This window comes from Oncorhynchus nerka, linkage group LG8 (genome assembly GCF_034236695.1).
Source record: "Oncorhynchus nerka isolate Pitt River linkage group LG8, Oner_Uvic_2.0, whole genome shotgun sequence".
In the NCBI taxonomy this organism is placed as follows: domain Eukaryota; kingdom Metazoa; phylum Chordata; class Actinopteri; order Salmoniformes; family Salmonidae; genus Oncorhynchus; species Oncorhynchus nerka.
Window position 1 is genome coordinate 29,791,257 of NC_088403.1, and position 18,117 is coordinate 29,809,373.

An 18,117-nucleotide genomic window follows, 5' to 3' on the forward strand; every position below is an offset into this window, starting at 1 on the left:
TGCGGGACTGCAGGATGATGAAAGGAGGGAATTTGAGAGAGAAGGTGAGGTTGTAGGATCAGAACCAGGCCATAAACTAACTGTTGACAGAATGAGAGAAAGCACTCCTCTCTGTAATGTCTAACTTATTCTCTCCTATTCTTACTAAAACAGCAGACTACTGACTCAGTTTGACACAAGCTATAGCAAGTCCTTGCCATGTTTATCTTATCACGAGTGTCATTTGCCAGGCAAAATGTTGAAATTTAGCAAGTTCAGCTTCTGAACTCTAACTCTTCCTCCCTCTTTCTCCTCTTCCCCTCCTCCAAAGACATCGTCCACGAGAACCTGAAGATGGGCTCAGACGGGGAGAGTGACCAGGCGTCTGGGACGTCGTCGGACGAGGTGCAGTCGCCCACCGGGGTGTGTCTGAGGAACAGGGTGCAACGACGCATCTCCATGGAGGTACACAAACACAGCTGGCAGGGTGGGAAGTATGAGCCGGTTTCAGGCCACGAACCGTTAGACTGACTGACTAATGGAATGTTGTCATGAGACAGTAATCTGTGGCACGCTTGGCCTCTGACTGCTGACATTCCAGACGATCCCCTGCCACATAGCTGGTCAACAATCCTGAGAGGAACCTCGGACAGGGAGTGGGATGGAGACCGAGAGAGCGACTGCTCCACTTAGCTCAGTGAGAACCCAGGATTTAAAGAGGGGACTGCCTTTTAAAAAGCAACTAATCCCTTTTTGAAAATGTACTGATGTGGCATCGGTATGAATCAAATAGTTGTTCTAGTGTCAACATTTACTGCGAAGTGTAAATAGGATCATTTTGGTCATAAAGGTAGTCTCATCCGTGCGTCACAACGGTAAATTTAAGGTTGAGTTTTTTAATTGGATGATGTCCATTTGCCCACTAACATGGGGTGAACAGCTGTGGTGATTGCTCTCTATCCAATAGCATAAAGAGTGACAGACCTGCCCAGCAGCTCCCACTTTGTTTACATAAGACAATGCCTCGTGCATTCTGTTACTTGAAAAATACTGCCCCAAACACATTGGTTGTATGTAAAATTGCCTAACTAAAACATCCACGGCAACAACTTTAATTATATTTCATTACAGATTTCTTGAGTTGTCTTGGATTCATTCTGGGGATTTTGAGGAAGTGAAATTCTGAGTCTAGTGTCTCATGGGGGACAAACACCTCCAATACTGAAATCCTGTTTTTCTTATAAGCAACAGAAAAACACTCGTATATGTTCAGTCACTCTTTAAGGCTGGGGAGGTTTTTCCTTTTGTCTCTGTGACTCGTTTTTTTTGTCTGTATGGGTAAGCTGTGTTATTTTTGCTATTTTCTATGTGAGTGAATGCTGTGAAGTATGACCTTAGTGTCTGGTGACCCATGGACTAGAACTTATTCTATGGATAATAGATTTAGTGCTTGTCTCACTGGTTCTGTTTACTGAGTTCCTATAGAATCACTGGTAGGAATGCCGTTTCCTCAGCCTGGTGACATTCTGCCACCTGGTGGTCAGTCTGGAGAAATGTAAGCAGTACTTTACCTAAATATCAGTATTAGGTTATTGCACGCGCACACAGGGATTGACCTATTTCTCCTTGATGCCAAGCGTTTATCATATTAGTCTGAGCGGAGACATGAGGTGCTTGACCTTTTTAGATGGGAATCATCAGACATCTGAATAATCTCTCTCTCACACACACACACACACACACACACACACACACGTCATCTCGGTTACTACATCTAACCAGATTCACACATACATATCATTCTGCCCATTAGTTCCCTTTGAAGCGGAGTGTTGATGGGGTTAGTAGGCTGTAACAATACACTAATTCATATCACTGTCTATTGAGAGAACATGATGCTCTCTTTCCATCTACTTCTACGGGCGAGAGATGGCAGGCGGTATACAAGTGTGTTACGTGATATCCATGGTGTGTGTGTGTGTGTGTCAATAGTGTGTGAAGATGCTTGTTTGCTTATCTCTGTTTTTGCTTTCTCTTCTTCAATAACGATTGTTTTCATGTATGGATCATTTTTCTAGAAGCGCCTCTATTCTTCTGTCTCTCTTTTTGGGGTGAGTGGGAGGAGAGGAGAGAGTCATATCTAGGACAAAGTGTGTGGGTGTAATCATGGAGATGGCTACATGTTCCACACAGACAGACGCCGTATTCAATGGGACACATGATATATGTGATGTGTATATTACCTCTCTAACCCGTGTGTGTGTGTGTGTGTGTGTGTGTAGGACCTGAACAAGCGTCTGTCTCTGCCTGCTGACATCCGTATCCCGGACGGTTACCTGGAGAAGCTGCAGCTGAGCAGCCCTACCTTCGACCAGCCCCTCAGCCGACTCTCACGCAGGGCCTCCCTGGTACGTGTGTGTGTGAGAGAGCGATTGAAGGAATATAACATTATTACCCGACAGCGTTCAGGTACCGCCCTCCTTTCTGGTTGTCTCCATGGCAACAGGCATGAGGTTGCATTGGACTGTCTCTGTATGTAATCTTGTGCAGTGAATGAAGGTATCCTGTACAAATGTCATTCAACACAGAAAAAAAAGACCTAAACAACATGGAAGATGATATCTTTATTTCTGTTTTTCAGTCGGAGATTGGTTTTGGGAAGCTGGAGACCTACATCAAACTGGACAAACTGGGAGAGGTCAGAGAACACACACAAACACTCCTATAAACTCAGAAAACAGTTTTTTCACAAGAGGTTCCCGAAAGTGATTTAGTTTTGACTCCGGTCATAACCAGTTTGTTTTTTCTATAGGGAACCTATGCTACAGTATTTAAGGGGCGCAGTAAGCTGACTGACAACCTGGTGGCGCTAAAGGAGATCAGGCTGGAGCACGAAGAGGGAGCACCCTGCACCGCCATCAGAGAAGGTGAGTCTAATACCTCTCTGCCTTTCCTCCTCTCTCTCACGTTATCCCCCCTTCTCTTCCTCTCCCTCATCCTCCTATTACTGATTTCAATGCCACATTGTCTTTTATTTTTCTCTACTTTCTCATTCACTATTGTTCCTCCTCTTTGTCAATATATTACCCCTTCTCTTGTTCTCTCCCTCATCCCTCTTCCCTTCTCTCCAGTTTCGTTACTAAAGGACCTGAAACATGCCAACATCGTGACCTTACATGACATCGTCCACACAGACAAGAGCCTGACGCTGGTCTTCGAGTACCTGGTGAGAATTCACTTACTACCTCACACTGCATGCTGGTCATTGTAGTCAAAAATCTGCCCTAATTATCTGAGGAGTTTCTAGTCCTAAGTAGGCTGTTGTACATGTTCTTCCTGTCTTGTCTGACTGACTGCTGACCTCACTTCCTGTGCAGGATAAAGACCTGAAGCAGTACATGGATGACTGTGGGAACATCATGAGTATGCACAACGTCAAGGTGAGTATGACCAAGACGAATGACCTAAGCACTCACTGTACTGTACTGTAAGTCACTTTAGATAAAAACCCTTGCATAATAGTGGTTAACATTGCATGTGTTTGTGCGGTTCTAGATCTTCTTGTTCCAGATTTTGCGGGGGTTGGCTTACTGCCACAAGCGGAAGGTTCTCCACAGAGACCTAAAGCCCCAGAACCTGCTCATCAACGAGAGAGGGGAACTCAAACTGGCTGACTTCGGTCTGGCGCGGGCTAAGTCTGTCCCCACTAAGACGTACTCCAACGAGGTGGTGACTCTGTGGTACCGGCCACCTGACGTCCTGCTAGGCTCCTCCGAGTACTCCACACAGATTGACATGTGGTAAGAACACTACACCTGACGTCCTGCTAGGCTCCTCCGAGTACTCCACACAGATTGACATGTGGTAAGAACACTACACCTGACGTCCTGCTAGGCTCCTCCGAGTACTCCACACAGATTGACATGTGGTAAGAACACTACACCTGACGTCCTGCTAGGCTCCTCCGAGTACTCCACACAGATTGACATGTGGTAAGAACACTACACCTGACGTCCTGCTAGGCTCCTCCGAGTACTCCACACAGATTGACATGTGGTAAGAACACTACACCTGACGTCCTGCTAGGCTCCTCCGAGTACTCCACACAGATTGACATGTGGTAAGAACACTACACCTGACGTCCTGCTAGGCTCCTCCGAGTACTCCACACAGATTGACATGTGGTAAGAACACTACACCTGACGTCCTGCTAGGCTCCTCCGAGTACTCCACACAGATTGACATGTGGTAAGAACACTACACCTGACGTCCTGCTAGGCTCCTCCGAGTACTCCACACAGATTGACATGTGGTAAGAACACTACACCTGACGTCCTGCTAGGCTCCTCCGAGTACTCCACACAGATTGACATGTGGTAAGAACACTACACCTGACGTCCTGCTAGGCTCCTCCGAGTACTCCACACAGATTGACATGTGGTAAGAACACTACACCTGACGTCCTGCTAGGCTCCTCCGAGTACTCCACACAGATTGACATGTGGTAAGAACACTACATCCTAACAAGTTACGCCAAGGGTAAGCAAATACTACCCCGGAGGTCCGGAGTACTGCTGGTTTTCTCTTCTACCTGATAATTAGTCCCTTATTCGAGGGGAAGAATAAAATAAATAAAAAAGCAATGGGACTGGCTTCGAGGTCCAGATTTGAGGCCCTTTACACCCTAGGAACTACAACCACTTCATTCATGAATGAATTTTACACATATAAACTTTGAGTAAGAGCTATACATCCTAAACCCCTTCATCCTACTCCCTAGCCTCTATTTTTGATGTATGTGTGTGTGATTTTCTCTCTCTCTGTGTGTAGGGGTGTGGGGTGTATATTTTATGAGATGGCTGCAGGTCGGCCCCTGTTTCCTGGCTCCACCGTAGAGGACGAGCTCCACCTCATATTCAGACTGCTGGGTGAGTACAGCCTAACTAACCCACTGACCTAGCGCCACCTAGTGTCTGCTACAGGGACGAACACACTAACACACAACCATGGAACTCTCTAAATAAGCAGGAGAGGCCTCAGACATGCTGCCTGATGGGGACATTATTTGAGCATTAACTAAACGTTGATAGAGCGTTATCTAACGACTGTCCTCTCTCTTATTTCTTCAGGCACGCCATCAGAGGACAGCTGGCCAGGGATCTCTGGCGTCGACGAGTTCAAATCCTACAACTTCCCCAAATACAAACCTCAGCCCTTCATCAACCACGCACCCAGGTAGCTTGTGTGCCCGCGCGCGTCCATGAGTGTGTGTGTGTGTGTGTGTGTGTGTGTGTGTGTGTGTGTGTGTGTGTGAGAGAGCACGTTTCTGTGTGGGTGTGTGAATGCGTATCCGTGAGTCTGTTTAGTCAGTGCAGGAGGCAGGAAATCCTGTGGAACTTTAGTGAAGCAACTGTTCACTTCCTTCCTCTGAAGTTCCCATCAGTCATCACCGACTGACAGTAAACCCTGTGATTCTCGCTCTCCTTTTCAGGTTGGACACAGAAGGCATTGAACTGGTGTTATCGTTTCTGAAAGTGAGTTTGTCCGTCTACATTTTCCACACCCTGTGTAACCTACGCAGTTATACTCTGAACCACTGGCATGCAGTACTGATAGAATAACAACAGGGGGTGCAGTAGTCACTTCTGCCCTACTGATTCTGTTTTGTTGTTGCTGTACTGTCAGTGTTGGTTAACTGTTGGTCTCCCTCCTCTCCAGTACGAGTCCAAGAGGAGGATCTCAGCAGATGAAGCTATGAAGCAGGCCTACTTCAAGAGTCTGGGGGCACGGGTCCACACACTGCATGAGAGTGAGTCTCTAAACCTGGGGATGGTCTAGTCCTCTGAATGGCCTGGAGATACTCACACATAATTACAAATCTCTCTCCGCTCTCTCTCTCGCTCAGGTGTATCAATATTCACTCTGAAGGATATCCAACTGCAGAGAGACCCTGGCTATCGGAACTCCTCAAATCTAGAGTCAGGTGTGTATAAAACAAACACACACACACACACCTCTTCTTACCTAGAGCTTTATAACTGTTATGATATACATGGAACTCTCTCTCCCTCTCTCTCTCTTTAAAAAAAAAAATTCACTCCATCTTTCCAGGCAACAGCAAGAACAGAAGACAGAGCATGCTCTTCTAGACTTTCTGCACCTGGGTGGAGCTCTTTCCTGTTGCTATAGTAACGGACTCTCGCTTGAGATGAGACTGAATGGAACAGAGCCCCCTCCTCCCTCTCGCATGAGCCCCTCACCCCTGACCCCCCCCCCATAGAGCGAGTGAGTCTGGAGTTGATTGGGGAGGGAGAGATGAACTACGTTTATTTATTTGAAGATATGGAAAGGGGGGTGGGGGGGTATATTTTGCTGCTATACTACTACTGTCTGTATTTAACACGCAGTTTGTGTATATGATGATGTGAACTCAGACACCATGCACAACCGACCAGTCGCTAAGGTTACTATTGTTATTGCAAATGATAAATTATGGTTATGATTCCACTGATGATCTCGATGTTGTTTATCATAGCTGTTACCTTTGCTGTTTTGCATGTCGTTGTGTTCAGAGACTGAATGCCTTTTTAGCATTTTTTTCCTCAAGTACTTTCTCAAGCTTCCTCTGATGGTGGTGTTTGACTGAAACGAGACCAGACTGGTCCAAACTGGGAGAGAGGGACTGGACTGGGAGTGTCTGGTCCTCAACTGGAAATCTTTCCTCTGAACCGAAGCCATTCCCAGCCTCCCTCTCATTCTCCTTGACCTAGAACATTACAGAACATTTCAGGGGCCAGACGGGGCTTTAGGAAGGGGTTGAGGTGGGGTCCAGTCATTGGGAGAGCACAACGACCCTCAGAGCCTCTTAGCCAACGAATGGGACCACAGCAGAAGGTAGAGTTTGACTCCCCAGGACATTTCCGGTCTCCCTCTCCGGTTGTCATGGCAACAGGGAAGCAATGATTAGGGAGAGAAACACAGGAGCGCCGTGACCTCCCACAGGAACTCATCAGTCCCCCTCCTTCTCCATTTCCCCTAGATGGTCTTGACCCCCCCAGGATGGTCTTGACTTAAGTTCTTGTATGCAAGATCTTCATTTTCTCTTGCCTTTTGAAGGTCTACAATACTGGTTGTTTTTGTGCATCAATAACCTGTAAGCAGTTTCTAGTTTTTTTTAATGGCTCTCTACTCTGTAGCTGGCCATGGGAGTGGGGTTGTACCATGATGACTGGTGTTTAAAATGGCTGACCTGATTTGACAGTATTAAGAGATTTTTGTTTTCTATGTTTGACCTCTCCTTGTGAATACAGTGTCAGTGTGGCATGTCCAAGGGGCAGAAGCGTCGCCTCTCAAAGGAGAAAACATTTAGTTTCACAGTCTACATTGGACCTCGAGTTTCTTTTTTTTCAGCGTTTGTACACATTTCAAATAGACTTAACAAGCCGCGGTGTGTGTCTTCAGCTGACAGTGATGTATATTAATATTGTAATACTGTACTTTTTCAAGTTTAAAAATGATCTGAGCTTACCTGAGGGTGTGTGTGCGCCAGACATATGGAGCTCCTGCTGTGGTGTAAACTCAACCTCTCTGGAACACAGTTGTCCTGTAATTATTTATTTCTCATAACCATCACAGTAAAATTAGTCTGTTTGATAAGTACACTTGTCCTTGTCTTTATTGTGGTTTTCTTGAATAGCATTCAATGCTTCATGTTTTATTTAAAACCGTATGTAAGACATTTTTACTGGACTCTGACAGCAAAAAAAAAATAAAGCAAATCATTGATAATACATTTGTATCAATTCCTTTATAAAAACAAAATAACCAAAAGCTGTTACAAATAAGCTTTTGTTCAATATTGAACTGGAATTTCGTCAAAAAAAATAGTTTTAAAGCTTGAAAATAAAACATTTACATAACACTCTTACATTTGAGAAGGCACAGCCGGTACAAGGTAATAATGCATATAAAGTGTAATACAATACCATAGAAAAACACTTAGCCAGAACAATACAACCAGGTTCACAGCCTCAAATGAACATATCAACCAATATACAATGATACAAACATTTCTAACCATACACCAGGCATTTGATAAAGGGCTGAAAAGGTCCAATGCATGGGACAGCATTGAGAAGTGGATAAATATGGGATAGAAAATGTTTTCAAGATGGATGAGATCCAAACTAAACAGAAGAAAGCCGACAAAATAATATTTTCAACTAAGCTAAAGAAAATGTATCTTCAAGTCAATGATATTGACGCAGTTAAAGGCTGATCCAGTAGGTTTGCAGCAGTGTCCTGATATTTACTGGCTTAACCTGATTTGGCCTCGAGTCCTGCTGTGTCGGGGTCCAGGATTTGAAATTGCGTGGACTGGGCATATTTGTTCTGGTCGGGCCTGATTTAAGCCTGTTTTGGTCCAGTCCAGTAGGGTATGGTACTGTCTTCCAGGATGATCAGGACTTGTGTGGGCTGTGGGAGAGCAGTAAGGGGGAGGAGGTGTCCAGGCTGGACAGGGGGACTGGGATGTGCCCATTCAGGAGGGTGGGGAACTACAGACAGGCAGAGAGACAGACAAAGGACAAGACTGCTGAAATACCACACAATAATAATGCCCCCCCCCATATTATACTGAGGTAAAGTACATTCATCTATATCCCTATTCTAGTGTTATACATGTGTACTACTACAAATAACTTTTTGAACGAACTCCAGCCCTAACTCTGGAGAGGCTGACTGGGTTTAAGAATTCCCTAAAATGGTGGCCGAGGTATTTTAACGCCCATCCCTCCTGACGATGGGAGGAGAGGCACTTCCTGTTGTGAGAGGGCTGATGGGAGTGGGTGGGGCTCCTGACCACCCCCACCTCCCAAGCAGGAAGCTGCCCCCCCACTCCTCGTCTACACCAGAAAGGAAACATCTGTAGCTTATTTTGAAACCCATGCACACAGTGAATCACACACATACACAAACTTAAGGATAATCACAGCGAACCGCTCACACACACACAAAACTAAATAGTGACTGTTGTTGAGAAAATGAGGCTGTTCGGGGGAAATCTTCTGTCTTAGCAAAGGTTGCAAAATTCAGGGAACTTTCCAAATAAAATCTGGTTTTCCAGAAGTCCTGGATGGAGGATTACGGATTTACTGCTTATTCCCTCCTGGTTCCGGGACCCTCCAACCGGGATTTCGGGAAACAAGGGATTTTTATTGAACGTTCCCGGAATTTTGCAGCTCAAACTTCTAACTCAGACTGTCAGAATTCACTATCCCCCCTTTGTTTACCAGTTAGAGTGGAGCCCTTTCCCTCTCAGCTCAGTACGAACAAGCATAAATACTATACTGTCCTCCCCTTTTCTGTCACCCATCCCACAACTTTCCCCTCTGTCCCTCCCTCTCTCCTCAACTCCCTTACATCAGTCTTCACTCCATGTGGTGTCACTCTCTTTCTTTCCTTCCTTTCTCCTCTCTCTTTATTCTCTTTTAGAGTTTGTGTGTGTCTCTTACCTGGAACAGGGGTCCATGGCCCTGCAGGCGAGCGGGGCTCAGGGGTCCTACGGGACTCAGGCTGCTCCAGAAATGGATACTGGACAGCAGGGGACTGGGGGTGAGGATGAGACCTGAGGGAGTCTGGAGGGGGAGAACGGGAGAGAGTAAAACACCGGAACCAGGAGGGGAGAGAGAGCTTCATACCCTGCTTTGGGGGGACAGATTGGGGGGGGGTGTGTGAGTTCAAGGCTGACTTTGGGAACTCTCTAGGGGTCACAGAACTTGGAAAACTATGTTCCAGCTGAGAAGTTGTATATGACAATTTCTCTCCATCTTGCCTCCCTATTGCTGGGGGTTGTGTTTATGTGGGTAAGGAATGATGTATGCTATTTTAATGTGTTGTGTTGTTTTGTAGTGGCCCAATAAAGAGTTTTAGGTAGAGAGAATCTATCTCTCTATCCGTGGTATTACAACAACTCTTACCTCACGCCGGCGATTCAAGAGCTTTAGAAACATATGGCTTCACTTACAGACCTCCCCACCCTCCTTCTCCCCTCCCTTCTCTCCTTCTCCCCTCCCTTCTTTTACCTCTCTCCTCCTTACTAGTCTCGCTCCCCACCCACTCCCTCTTTTCCGCTTACCTCTTTCACTCCTTCCCTCATTTCCTCTCAGTCTCTCCTCAATAACTCTTTCTTACCTCCCTCCCTCCCTCTACTCTCCCTACCCTGCCTGTTTCAGGGTAAGGACAGACGGTTCCAGAGAGACTCAGGGATAAGTCAAGATAAGTCATGTATTTTCCCCAAATGTTATTTCACACATAAATCAGCACGCACACACAGAGGGTGAGGGTGGAGCGAGTGTATGCGCTTGTGTTCAGGGCTAACCTGGGAAAAGATTGTGAGTGAGGGTGGTACTGACCTGTGCAGTGAAGAAGGCTGGTGTTAGGGACCCAGAGGGCAGTGCAGGACTGTTGAGGGCGATAGAGCCGATGTCATTGGCTGTCAGGAGCAGGGAGGGTGCGGATATCTCCAGGCCTTTAGGCTTCCTGGTTTTTGGCGGGACGCTATTGGCTAAGCCCCTCTTCTCTGGCGTGGGTGTGGCCTGGCCACGATCTCTGTGACCAGATGATAGGTTAAGGGGTTGAGCGCTCTGCTCTGATTCGTCAGTCTCAGGGGCGGGGCTCCGTGCCCTCCAGAGTGTGTGTGTGGGGCTGTGTGATGGGGAGGAGGAGCAGGACGAGGAGTGGGCTAGCCTTGTGGAAGGTTTGGATGAATAGTAGCCCTCATTGGAGGAAGGGAGCGGGGATGACGGCAGAGACACCACCGGCAGTGCCCCGCCCTTATTGCTGCGGTTCTGAACAAAGCGAATCACCGTGCCACTGTCGTCATGGTGATCATGTCGAGGCTCCACCTTGATTGGTCGGAGTAAATCAGGGGGACGGAGGAGGTCCTGGGGATGCTGGAGGGAGCTGACGGTAAAGGAGGAGTAGAGGCCTGAGTGGAGGTACTCGTTCCTCCCTGGGGGGCCACCCCTCACCCCCTCCTCATCCCCCTCCCCCTCTGACAGGGCCCCACCAGCCTCATCACACACCCGCACCCCCATCTCCACCGCCGCGGGGTCCATCTTCAGGATCTCCGGGAAGGACACAAATTTGTACACAAACTTCTGGCCAATCACCTTCTTGATGATGTTCTGGAGGAGGAAGAGGGGAGGAGAAGTTGAAGTATCATATGTTATACAGTAATAACAGTGTAATGTTAACATACATGCCACGATATATGGAGGTTTGACCTGTAGAATTGGTACAGACATGTTCATGCTGTGTAGAGATATTTGGTATTTATTAGGATCCCCATTAGCTGCTGCAAATGCATCAGCTACTCTTCCTGGGGTCCACATGACATAATACATAGTACAGAACATTATTAGTCAAGGACTGAAAAACAGCCTACATATCAGTATATACACACAATATCTAGGTCTAAAACATGATACAGTGCAAATCACAATACAATATATATATATATATATATATAAAATGGCTGTCTTGTCACAGTCCCCTTTGTGCAGGTGTTACTTATCTGTTTTTTTTGTGTGTTTATTGCTAGTTTGAGTTACCTGTGGTGGCAGAGAGTTCCATCTAGTCATGGCTCTATTTAATACTGTGCGTTTCCCAGCCTCTGTTCTGGACCTGGGGACTGTGAAGAGACCTCTGGTTGCATGTCTTGTGTTGTACTGAACTGTCTGCTTGAACAGACTGTTCAGTACCTTCAACATATCAATACCTTGCATAAAGACCAATAGTGATGCAGTCAATCTCTCAATACATGCTGCCTTGTTCTGGACCAACTACAATTGACCTATGTCCTTCTTTGTCACTCATGACCACACAGCTGGGCAGTAGTCCAGATGCGACAAAACTAGGGCCTGTAGTACACGTTTGGTCGACTGAGAAGGCAGAGCAATACCCTATCATGGACAGACCTCTTCCCATTTTAGCAACCATTGAGTCTATGTTTTGACCAGGACAGCTTGCTATCTAGGGTTACACACAGCAGTTTAGTCCCTTCAAGTTGCTCAATAGCCACAGTACGCAATAATAGAACTAAATGAGGTTGAGCAAGTGATTTGTGCCAAAATATTATGCTTTTTGTTTTTGAGATATTTAGCAACAGCCTATTGCTAGTTACCCTTTCTAAAACTGACTGGAGCTGAATGTTAAGTGTTTCAGTTATTTATTTGACTGTTGTAGCTGACGTGTTTGCTGTTGAATCGTCAGCGTACATAGACACACAGGCTTTAGTCAAGGTCAGTGGAAGGTCATTTGTAAAAATAGAAAACAATAATGGGCTTAGCTGGCTGCCCTGTGGTATACCACACTCAACTGAATTTGCATGAGAGGCTTCCATTAACAAAAACCCTCTGTGTTCTATTAGATAGGTAACTCTCAATCCATAATAAGGCAGAGGATGCAGATAACACCTAGGTTTTTTCAGCAATAGGTTATGGTCAATGACATTAAAAGCTGCACTGAAGTCTAACAAAACAGCTCCCCCAATCTTCTTACTATCAATTATTTTCAGCCAACCATCAGTCATTTGTGTCAATGCCAAGCATGTTGAGTGTCCATCAGTATAAGCATGCTGAAAGTCTGTTGTTATTTGGTTTTCTGTAAAATAACTTTATATTTGATCAAATGTTTTTCCAAATGTTTGCTGAGCACTTGTAACAAGCTGATTGGTCAGCTGTTTGAACCATTAAAGGGTGCTCTGCTATTCTTGGGTAGCGCAATGACCTTTGCCTCCCTCATTGTCTGAGGGCACACGCTGTCTTCTATGCTTAAATTGAAGATGTGGCAAACGAGTCACAATGTATTCCGCTACCAACCTCAGCAATTTACCATCCAGGTTGTCTCTACCGGTTGGTTTGTCCTTATTTATAGATAGCAACCATTTTTTTCACCCTTCCATACCCACTTTGTGGAACTCAAAACTACAGTTCTTGTCTTTCATTATTTGTCCATTATGCATGAATAGGAAGACTCAGCATTTGGTGTTTGCATGTCATACCTAAGCTTGCTAATCTTGTCAACAACAACAAATATGAAAAGTGGTTGGCAATATCAAAGGGTTTTGTGATGAACAAGCCATCTGCCTTAATGAAGGATGAAGCAGAGTTTGCTTTTTGCATCAAATTTCATTAACTTTAACTCCTGAGCTTTTTACTATTATTCTTCATACAATTTATCTTAGTTCCATAGTATAGTTTCTTCATTTTGTTTAGTTACACGATTTCTCAACTCACTGTATGTTTGTGAAGGGTTTATACAATGTTGGTGTACCTTGTCATCCGTACCAGCAGGCGTGTGTTTGTGTAGTGCCCATGTAATCTATGGGAGTTGTACCTTGTCATCCGTACCAGCAGGCGTGTGTTTGTGTAGTGCCCATGTAATCTATGGGAGTTGTACCTTGTCATCCGTACCAGCAGGTGTGTGTTTGGTGTTAGTGTAGTGCCAATGTAATCTATGGGAGTTGTACCTTGTCATCCATACCAGCAGGTGTGTGTTTGGTGTTAGTGTAGTGTCAATGTAATCTATGGGAGTTGTACCTTGTCATCCGTACCAGCAGGTGTGTGTTTGGTGTTAGGGTAGTGCCAATGTAATCTATGGGAGTTGTACCTTGTCATCCGTACCAGCAGGTGTGTGTTTGGTGTTAGTGTAGCGCCAATGTAATCTATGGGAGTTGTACCTTGTCATAGTAGTAACGCAGGGCGCGGCTCAGCTTGTCATAGTTCATGTTGGTCTTGTTCTTCCTCAGGCCCCACAGCTTGGCCACCTCTTCTGACTTGAGCAGTTTAAACTCCCCGTCGTTAGACGTCCAGCAGATCAGGTGCTTGTGGCTCTGGTCCAATAACAGCTGCAGCAGGAACTGCCACAACGTGATGGCACTCTCCATGACTGGAGAGAGAGAGAGGGGGGGGGGCATCATTGTCAGTTGCACTGCATGTAAATCGACAAACACACAGATTCTAACCCTCAAGTACAACAAGTACAAAAGCCTCCCCCATGTCCCGCCCCCAACCAAGAAGGCGTTTCCTGCACCATAAAAATCCTACCCATGAAGACAGAAAACACACCAACAACACATTTAGATCATCACTACAGACACTGGAGTCACAGTATTATGCTACTCCTGGCATTGTGTGCCAGATCCGGTGCCAACCAATGTACTGTCTATAAACATATGTATGCCTATGGGGCCAAGTGCCAGCCAGCGACATCATACTTCTCATATTAAAATATGTTGAAGTGGGGAATAAAAGCCATTACTGCATATGTAATGAGACACACCAGTGACTGTGTAAAACTTTCACTCACTGGAGAGCTTGGCTGGCTGCCTAAATGATAAGAAGACGGGTCAACACAGCAGCTCTTTGTGAATGAGGGGTTGCCCGGCAGCTTTAGTACATCAGACAAGTCAGAGAAGCTTGTCCACTCAAACTCTATGCCACTCCACTAACACGCATGCACACTCGGTCACTTGCACTCACTCACACGCTGTGCTTTGTGCCTGTGCGCTTCTTAGTAGTAATTATGTCTCATTATAGGTCAAAATAAAGAGTTCAAGTGTGTGTGCTTGTGTCAGAGTTCAGGGACTTGGTGCTGCCAACTATGGCCAGATTAGGTGGAGCGAGGGATGTTTCCGTGGTGACGAGAGGATGTGGTCAGTGCCCCTCTGCGAAGACAGGCCACAGCCCAACAACACTATTTACCTTGACTTCACTGTCTGTCTCTCTCACACTCAACACAGACAACTTTCTGTGCACCTCTCTCTCTCTCCATCTAACTCTCACACACACCCCAGACACAAGCTTGTCCGTTTGAAAAAACCGAACAGAGTATCCTGCTTTCCCTCCTCCTCCATCCCCCTCTCCACCGGTGGGAGAGAGACCATCTAGGAGAGGAAAAAGGTGAACAGAGTATCCTGCTTTCCCTCCTCCTCCATCCCCCTCTCCACCAGTGGGAGATAGACCATCTAGGAGAGGAAAAAGGTGAACACCCCCTCTGACTCTGTTTCCTGAGGAGGTCTCGTGTGTGTGTGTGTGTGTGTGTGTGTGTGATGGGAGACCATAAAGCTGTCTAAATGAGGACTTCCTCTCATTCTGCTACAGGGCGTCTTCCCAGGGAAAGACCAGTCCCAACTCAAAGGTAGGAATTCCTGTCACCGGGAACCATCGGAAACACAGGGACCTCACAGTTGGGACAAATGGACGGGTTTCCTCCTCGCCTCGCTCTGGTACGGCAACACACAAACCCATTTCCTATTCCACAACAACATATGGAGAATGCATTGCATACATGTATGTACTCTGGGTCTCCCCAGGACATGCTGTGGCATGATGTATTTAGTCTTTGATGTTCCATAGTGACAAGGGTTAACTAGCCAAGCTCAGGCACAAAGCAGCAGGGTATGTTCATTTGGGGATATCCTTAGCAATAGTAAGGAAACATGCAACTCTGCATTGCCTGATAAACACTGGACTGGTGCAACTAAAAATATGGTTACAATAGATGTACATATGTTTTATTGCAGCATTGAATATGTCCATGTTATTTATGTGTACTGTATGGGATGATAGGCCCACAGCCCAGTGTCTCTCCTCCTGGACAGGTAGGTACACACACACTACATGTAGCTTCTGGTAGGGATTATTTATTTTGTTGATGGGGAGTTTCTAGTATCTTATAATAGTGTTATGACACAGAGCCAGAAATCTTACAGCTGGTCCTCTGGACAGGCTTCTCCAGTATCTAACAACGATACTACGCGCTCCTGTCGCTAGCCACGTACTGTTCAACCACCAGTGATATCATTAGACATCATAGGCTATATAATGCCTCTGGTCGCTGTATCGTACCAAACGCCGCATATAGACGCTCTAAAGTCTCAAAAAGGTATGGGTTATCACGGGTGGACCGCCTGGCTCGGGTCTGTGCAGAATCATCGGTGTTGGAGAGCCTGGAACACTCAAACGGTTCTTTGTTTGCCCCATGACTCATTTTCAAGATGTTGTCTGCTGCCAGTTTCAATCCGGAAGCGCATGGCAATTAGTCTGTTGAGTCCAGACAAACCAGAAAGTCTACTATAGTTTTTAAAGGGACATGAGCATTTTCACACCAACAGCTACTTTGAGTTGCCAAATGCATCCCAATAAACAAGAAATTGCGCGAGAAAAGCAGACTAGAGCACCATGACAGACCCGAGCGATTTGCGTTTGACATCCAATGTGTGAATAACGGAGTAGCCCAATGTTAGCAAACATCAAAACGAAAATAAATGTAACTTTTTAATAGCGTACTTATATGCATAGAAGGAAACACATACTTTTTACGCAAATGTATACATGTGTTCCAAGATAGCGTAACAAATCGGGGATATACTACCAGCATCTATCGACTGTTGTCCCCTAAATTTCAAGTTCATTGTGATGACCGAGTTATATCATATCTCCAAACTATATTTTCTGGTACAGAGTTTACTTCTAAGTCATCATCACTCAAACTCAGTGACTATCCTGGTTAAATAAAGTGAATATTAATATCATAGAGAAGCATGCCTGCACATACCCTGGTGTTAGACGTCTACCTTCCTCCCGTATATGTTTTTAAAGAGAATTCCGTATAATGCGCTGGTTTTCCATGCTGATGCCGTCTGGGCTGCGGCGCTCGAGAATGTAAGGGGATCCGGAGGTTTTTTCTCCTCCTTCAGAGCAGGAAGTCGGAGCGCGCAGACATAGAGCCGGCTCACTTCCTCTCGCGCATTATTCCCCAGGCTCTCGGCCGTCTGTGTAAACACGCTTTTCCTCCTCTCTGCGACCGCTTGCGCGCGCACACACAGTAATATTGTAATTCTGACTACTTGCGGGCCCAACTGACGTCACCTTCTTGGCAAGCACCTGGAGGCGTTTGTGTTCCTTCCTCCACACGCACATACAGTCTGAGTGCTCTCTCTCTGTGTGTGTGAAATCTCCTTGACATCTAATTATGAAAAGAAATTGGGCTAGTTGTTACATTCCATTTTAAAAAGTAGGCTATTCTTAAAATCAGCCGCACCACACACAGACAAACGTGTGTACACACTTTCATTCTCACAGGCTTCACTTCAGGTCAAAACGGGAGAAGAGGAGCACTTTAATCTTTCCACATGTTTCAGTCCAATATTCCATTCACAGCGCTTTAAAAGGGCATTTTCCCCGAAGTTCATGGTAAATGCTGGAGATGTCGGTTCAATCGGATATTACCATTAAATGTCAAGCGCACTATTCCGTGGATCTTACACGGATCGGATTGAATCCTGGCCTTAGTGGAATAAGGTGATGTGATTATGTTTGTGTACATTAGTGTTGTTGTGTGTCAATTAGAAAATGCAATAAGTAGGCTCATGTGTGCACGTTTGTGTGTGTGTATCCACTTTTCCGGTTTGCTGCATGTGTTTCCTCTCACTGACAGGAAACTGTGCCTCACAAAACACATGCAGTCACGTAGGTCAGTAGCCTACACACGGCCGGCGTTATGGGCGGGCCTTAGAGGCCTGAGACGCCCTACCGTAGTCTACCTCCTTGTACAAATACAATATTGAAATATTAATAATAATTTATTTGACCGAGACGCGCCCCGACAGAAAGTTGCATCAATCTCAGATAAAGCATCGGAGCAAGAGAAACAGCTCCCCATGTCATATTATTTCTGTCCAGACAGCATCAGACACATTGGCTACATATATGCCTCCTGTCGACAATGCTTCGGTTGAAATTTGCATAAAGTAGAGGAGAACTAAACTTGTTCTACCGCTCCTCTAGCAGGGTTCTCGCTGCTCACCTTCCCACAATCCCCTGCACATTTATCTGTGTCCTCGTCGAAAATGAATGGGGGCTGGACTGCCGAATTCGTTGCTGGTGAAAACCTTCAGACCAGAGGGGCGCTGTTTCGCTCGCTCGGATGCTTTCTCCAGTGAGAGAGGTTCAGCAGCGAGGAAGAGCCGAAGCCCGATGCATTTTCATGGTCATAATATGCAGACCTCAGCTTGTAGCCTGTCTTCCCTCAGATTGGCCAAGATGGCTGCTTGAACAGACGCTTTTTTACCGA

General features: G+C 45.9%; 2 protein-coding genes across 2 annotated transcripts in view; one reads left to right on the forward strand and one right to left on the reverse strand.

Moving 5' to 3' along the window:
- The window catches only part of LOC115133100 (cyclin-dependent kinase 17), a 37,309-nt gene extending 31,059 nt beyond the window's left edge, over positions 1 to 6,250 (forward strand). Inside the window, exons 4-16 of the mRNA XM_065021660.1 lie at positions 311 to 444; positions 2,262 to 2,387; positions 2,621 to 2,677; positions 2,792 to 2,906; positions 3,111 to 3,205; positions 3,357 to 3,419; positions 3,535 to 3,779; positions 4,810 to 4,907; positions 5,109 to 5,214; positions 5,471 to 5,513; positions 5,698 to 5,788; positions 5,885 to 5,962; positions 6,091 to 6,250. Coding sequence (XP_064877732.1) covers positions 311 to 444; positions 2,262 to 2,387; positions 2,621 to 2,677; positions 2,792 to 2,906; positions 3,111 to 3,205; positions 3,357 to 3,419; positions 3,535 to 3,779; positions 4,810 to 4,907; positions 5,109 to 5,214; positions 5,471 to 5,513; positions 5,698 to 5,788; positions 5,885 to 5,962; positions 6,091 to 6,128 — 1,289 coding nt within the window. The 3' untranslated portion in view covers positions 6,129 to 6,250. The remainder of the gene's footprint in view (positions 1 to 310; positions 445 to 2,261; positions 2,388 to 2,620; positions 2,678 to 2,791; positions 2,907 to 3,110; positions 3,206 to 3,356; positions 3,420 to 3,534; positions 3,780 to 4,809; positions 4,908 to 5,108; positions 5,215 to 5,470; positions 5,514 to 5,697; positions 5,789 to 5,884; positions 5,963 to 6,090) is intronic.
- Positions 6,251 to 7,577: 1,327 nt separating this feature from the next.
- Positions 7,578 to 16,847, reverse strand: elk3 (ETS transcription factor ELK3). The gene is made up of 5 exons (XM_029665983.1): positions 16,600 to 16,847; positions 13,721 to 13,929; positions 10,392 to 11,165; positions 9,492 to 9,614; positions 7,578 to 8,534 (listed from the first exon to the last, which is right to left on the reverse strand). Exons 2-5 carry the CDS (start codon positions 13,925 to 13,927, stop codon positions 8,439 to 8,441), a joined length of 1,200 nt encoding a protein of 399 aa, XP_029521843.1. The 5' UTR covers positions 13,928 to 13,929; positions 16,600 to 16,847; the 3' UTR covers positions 7,578 to 8,438.
- Positions 16,848 to 18,117: the final 1,270 nt, after the last annotated feature.

What these genes read in the sequence shown, in the direction of transcription:
- elk3 (XM_029665983.1), bottom strand. Translation starts at nt 13,927, where the DNA reads ATGGAGAGTGCCATCACGTTGTGGCAGTTCCTGCTGCAGCTGTTATTG. An exon ending in CAGCCTTCTTCACTGCACAG is followed by an intron (nt 9,615 to 10,391) that starts GTCAGTACCACC and finishes CTCCCCCTCCAG; the next exon opens with ACTCCCTCAGGTCTCATCCT. An exon ending in GCCATGGACCCCTGTTCCAG is followed by an intron (nt 8,535 to 9,491) that starts GTAAGAGACACA and finishes GCCTGTCTGTAG; the next exon opens with TTCCCCACCCTCCTGAATGG.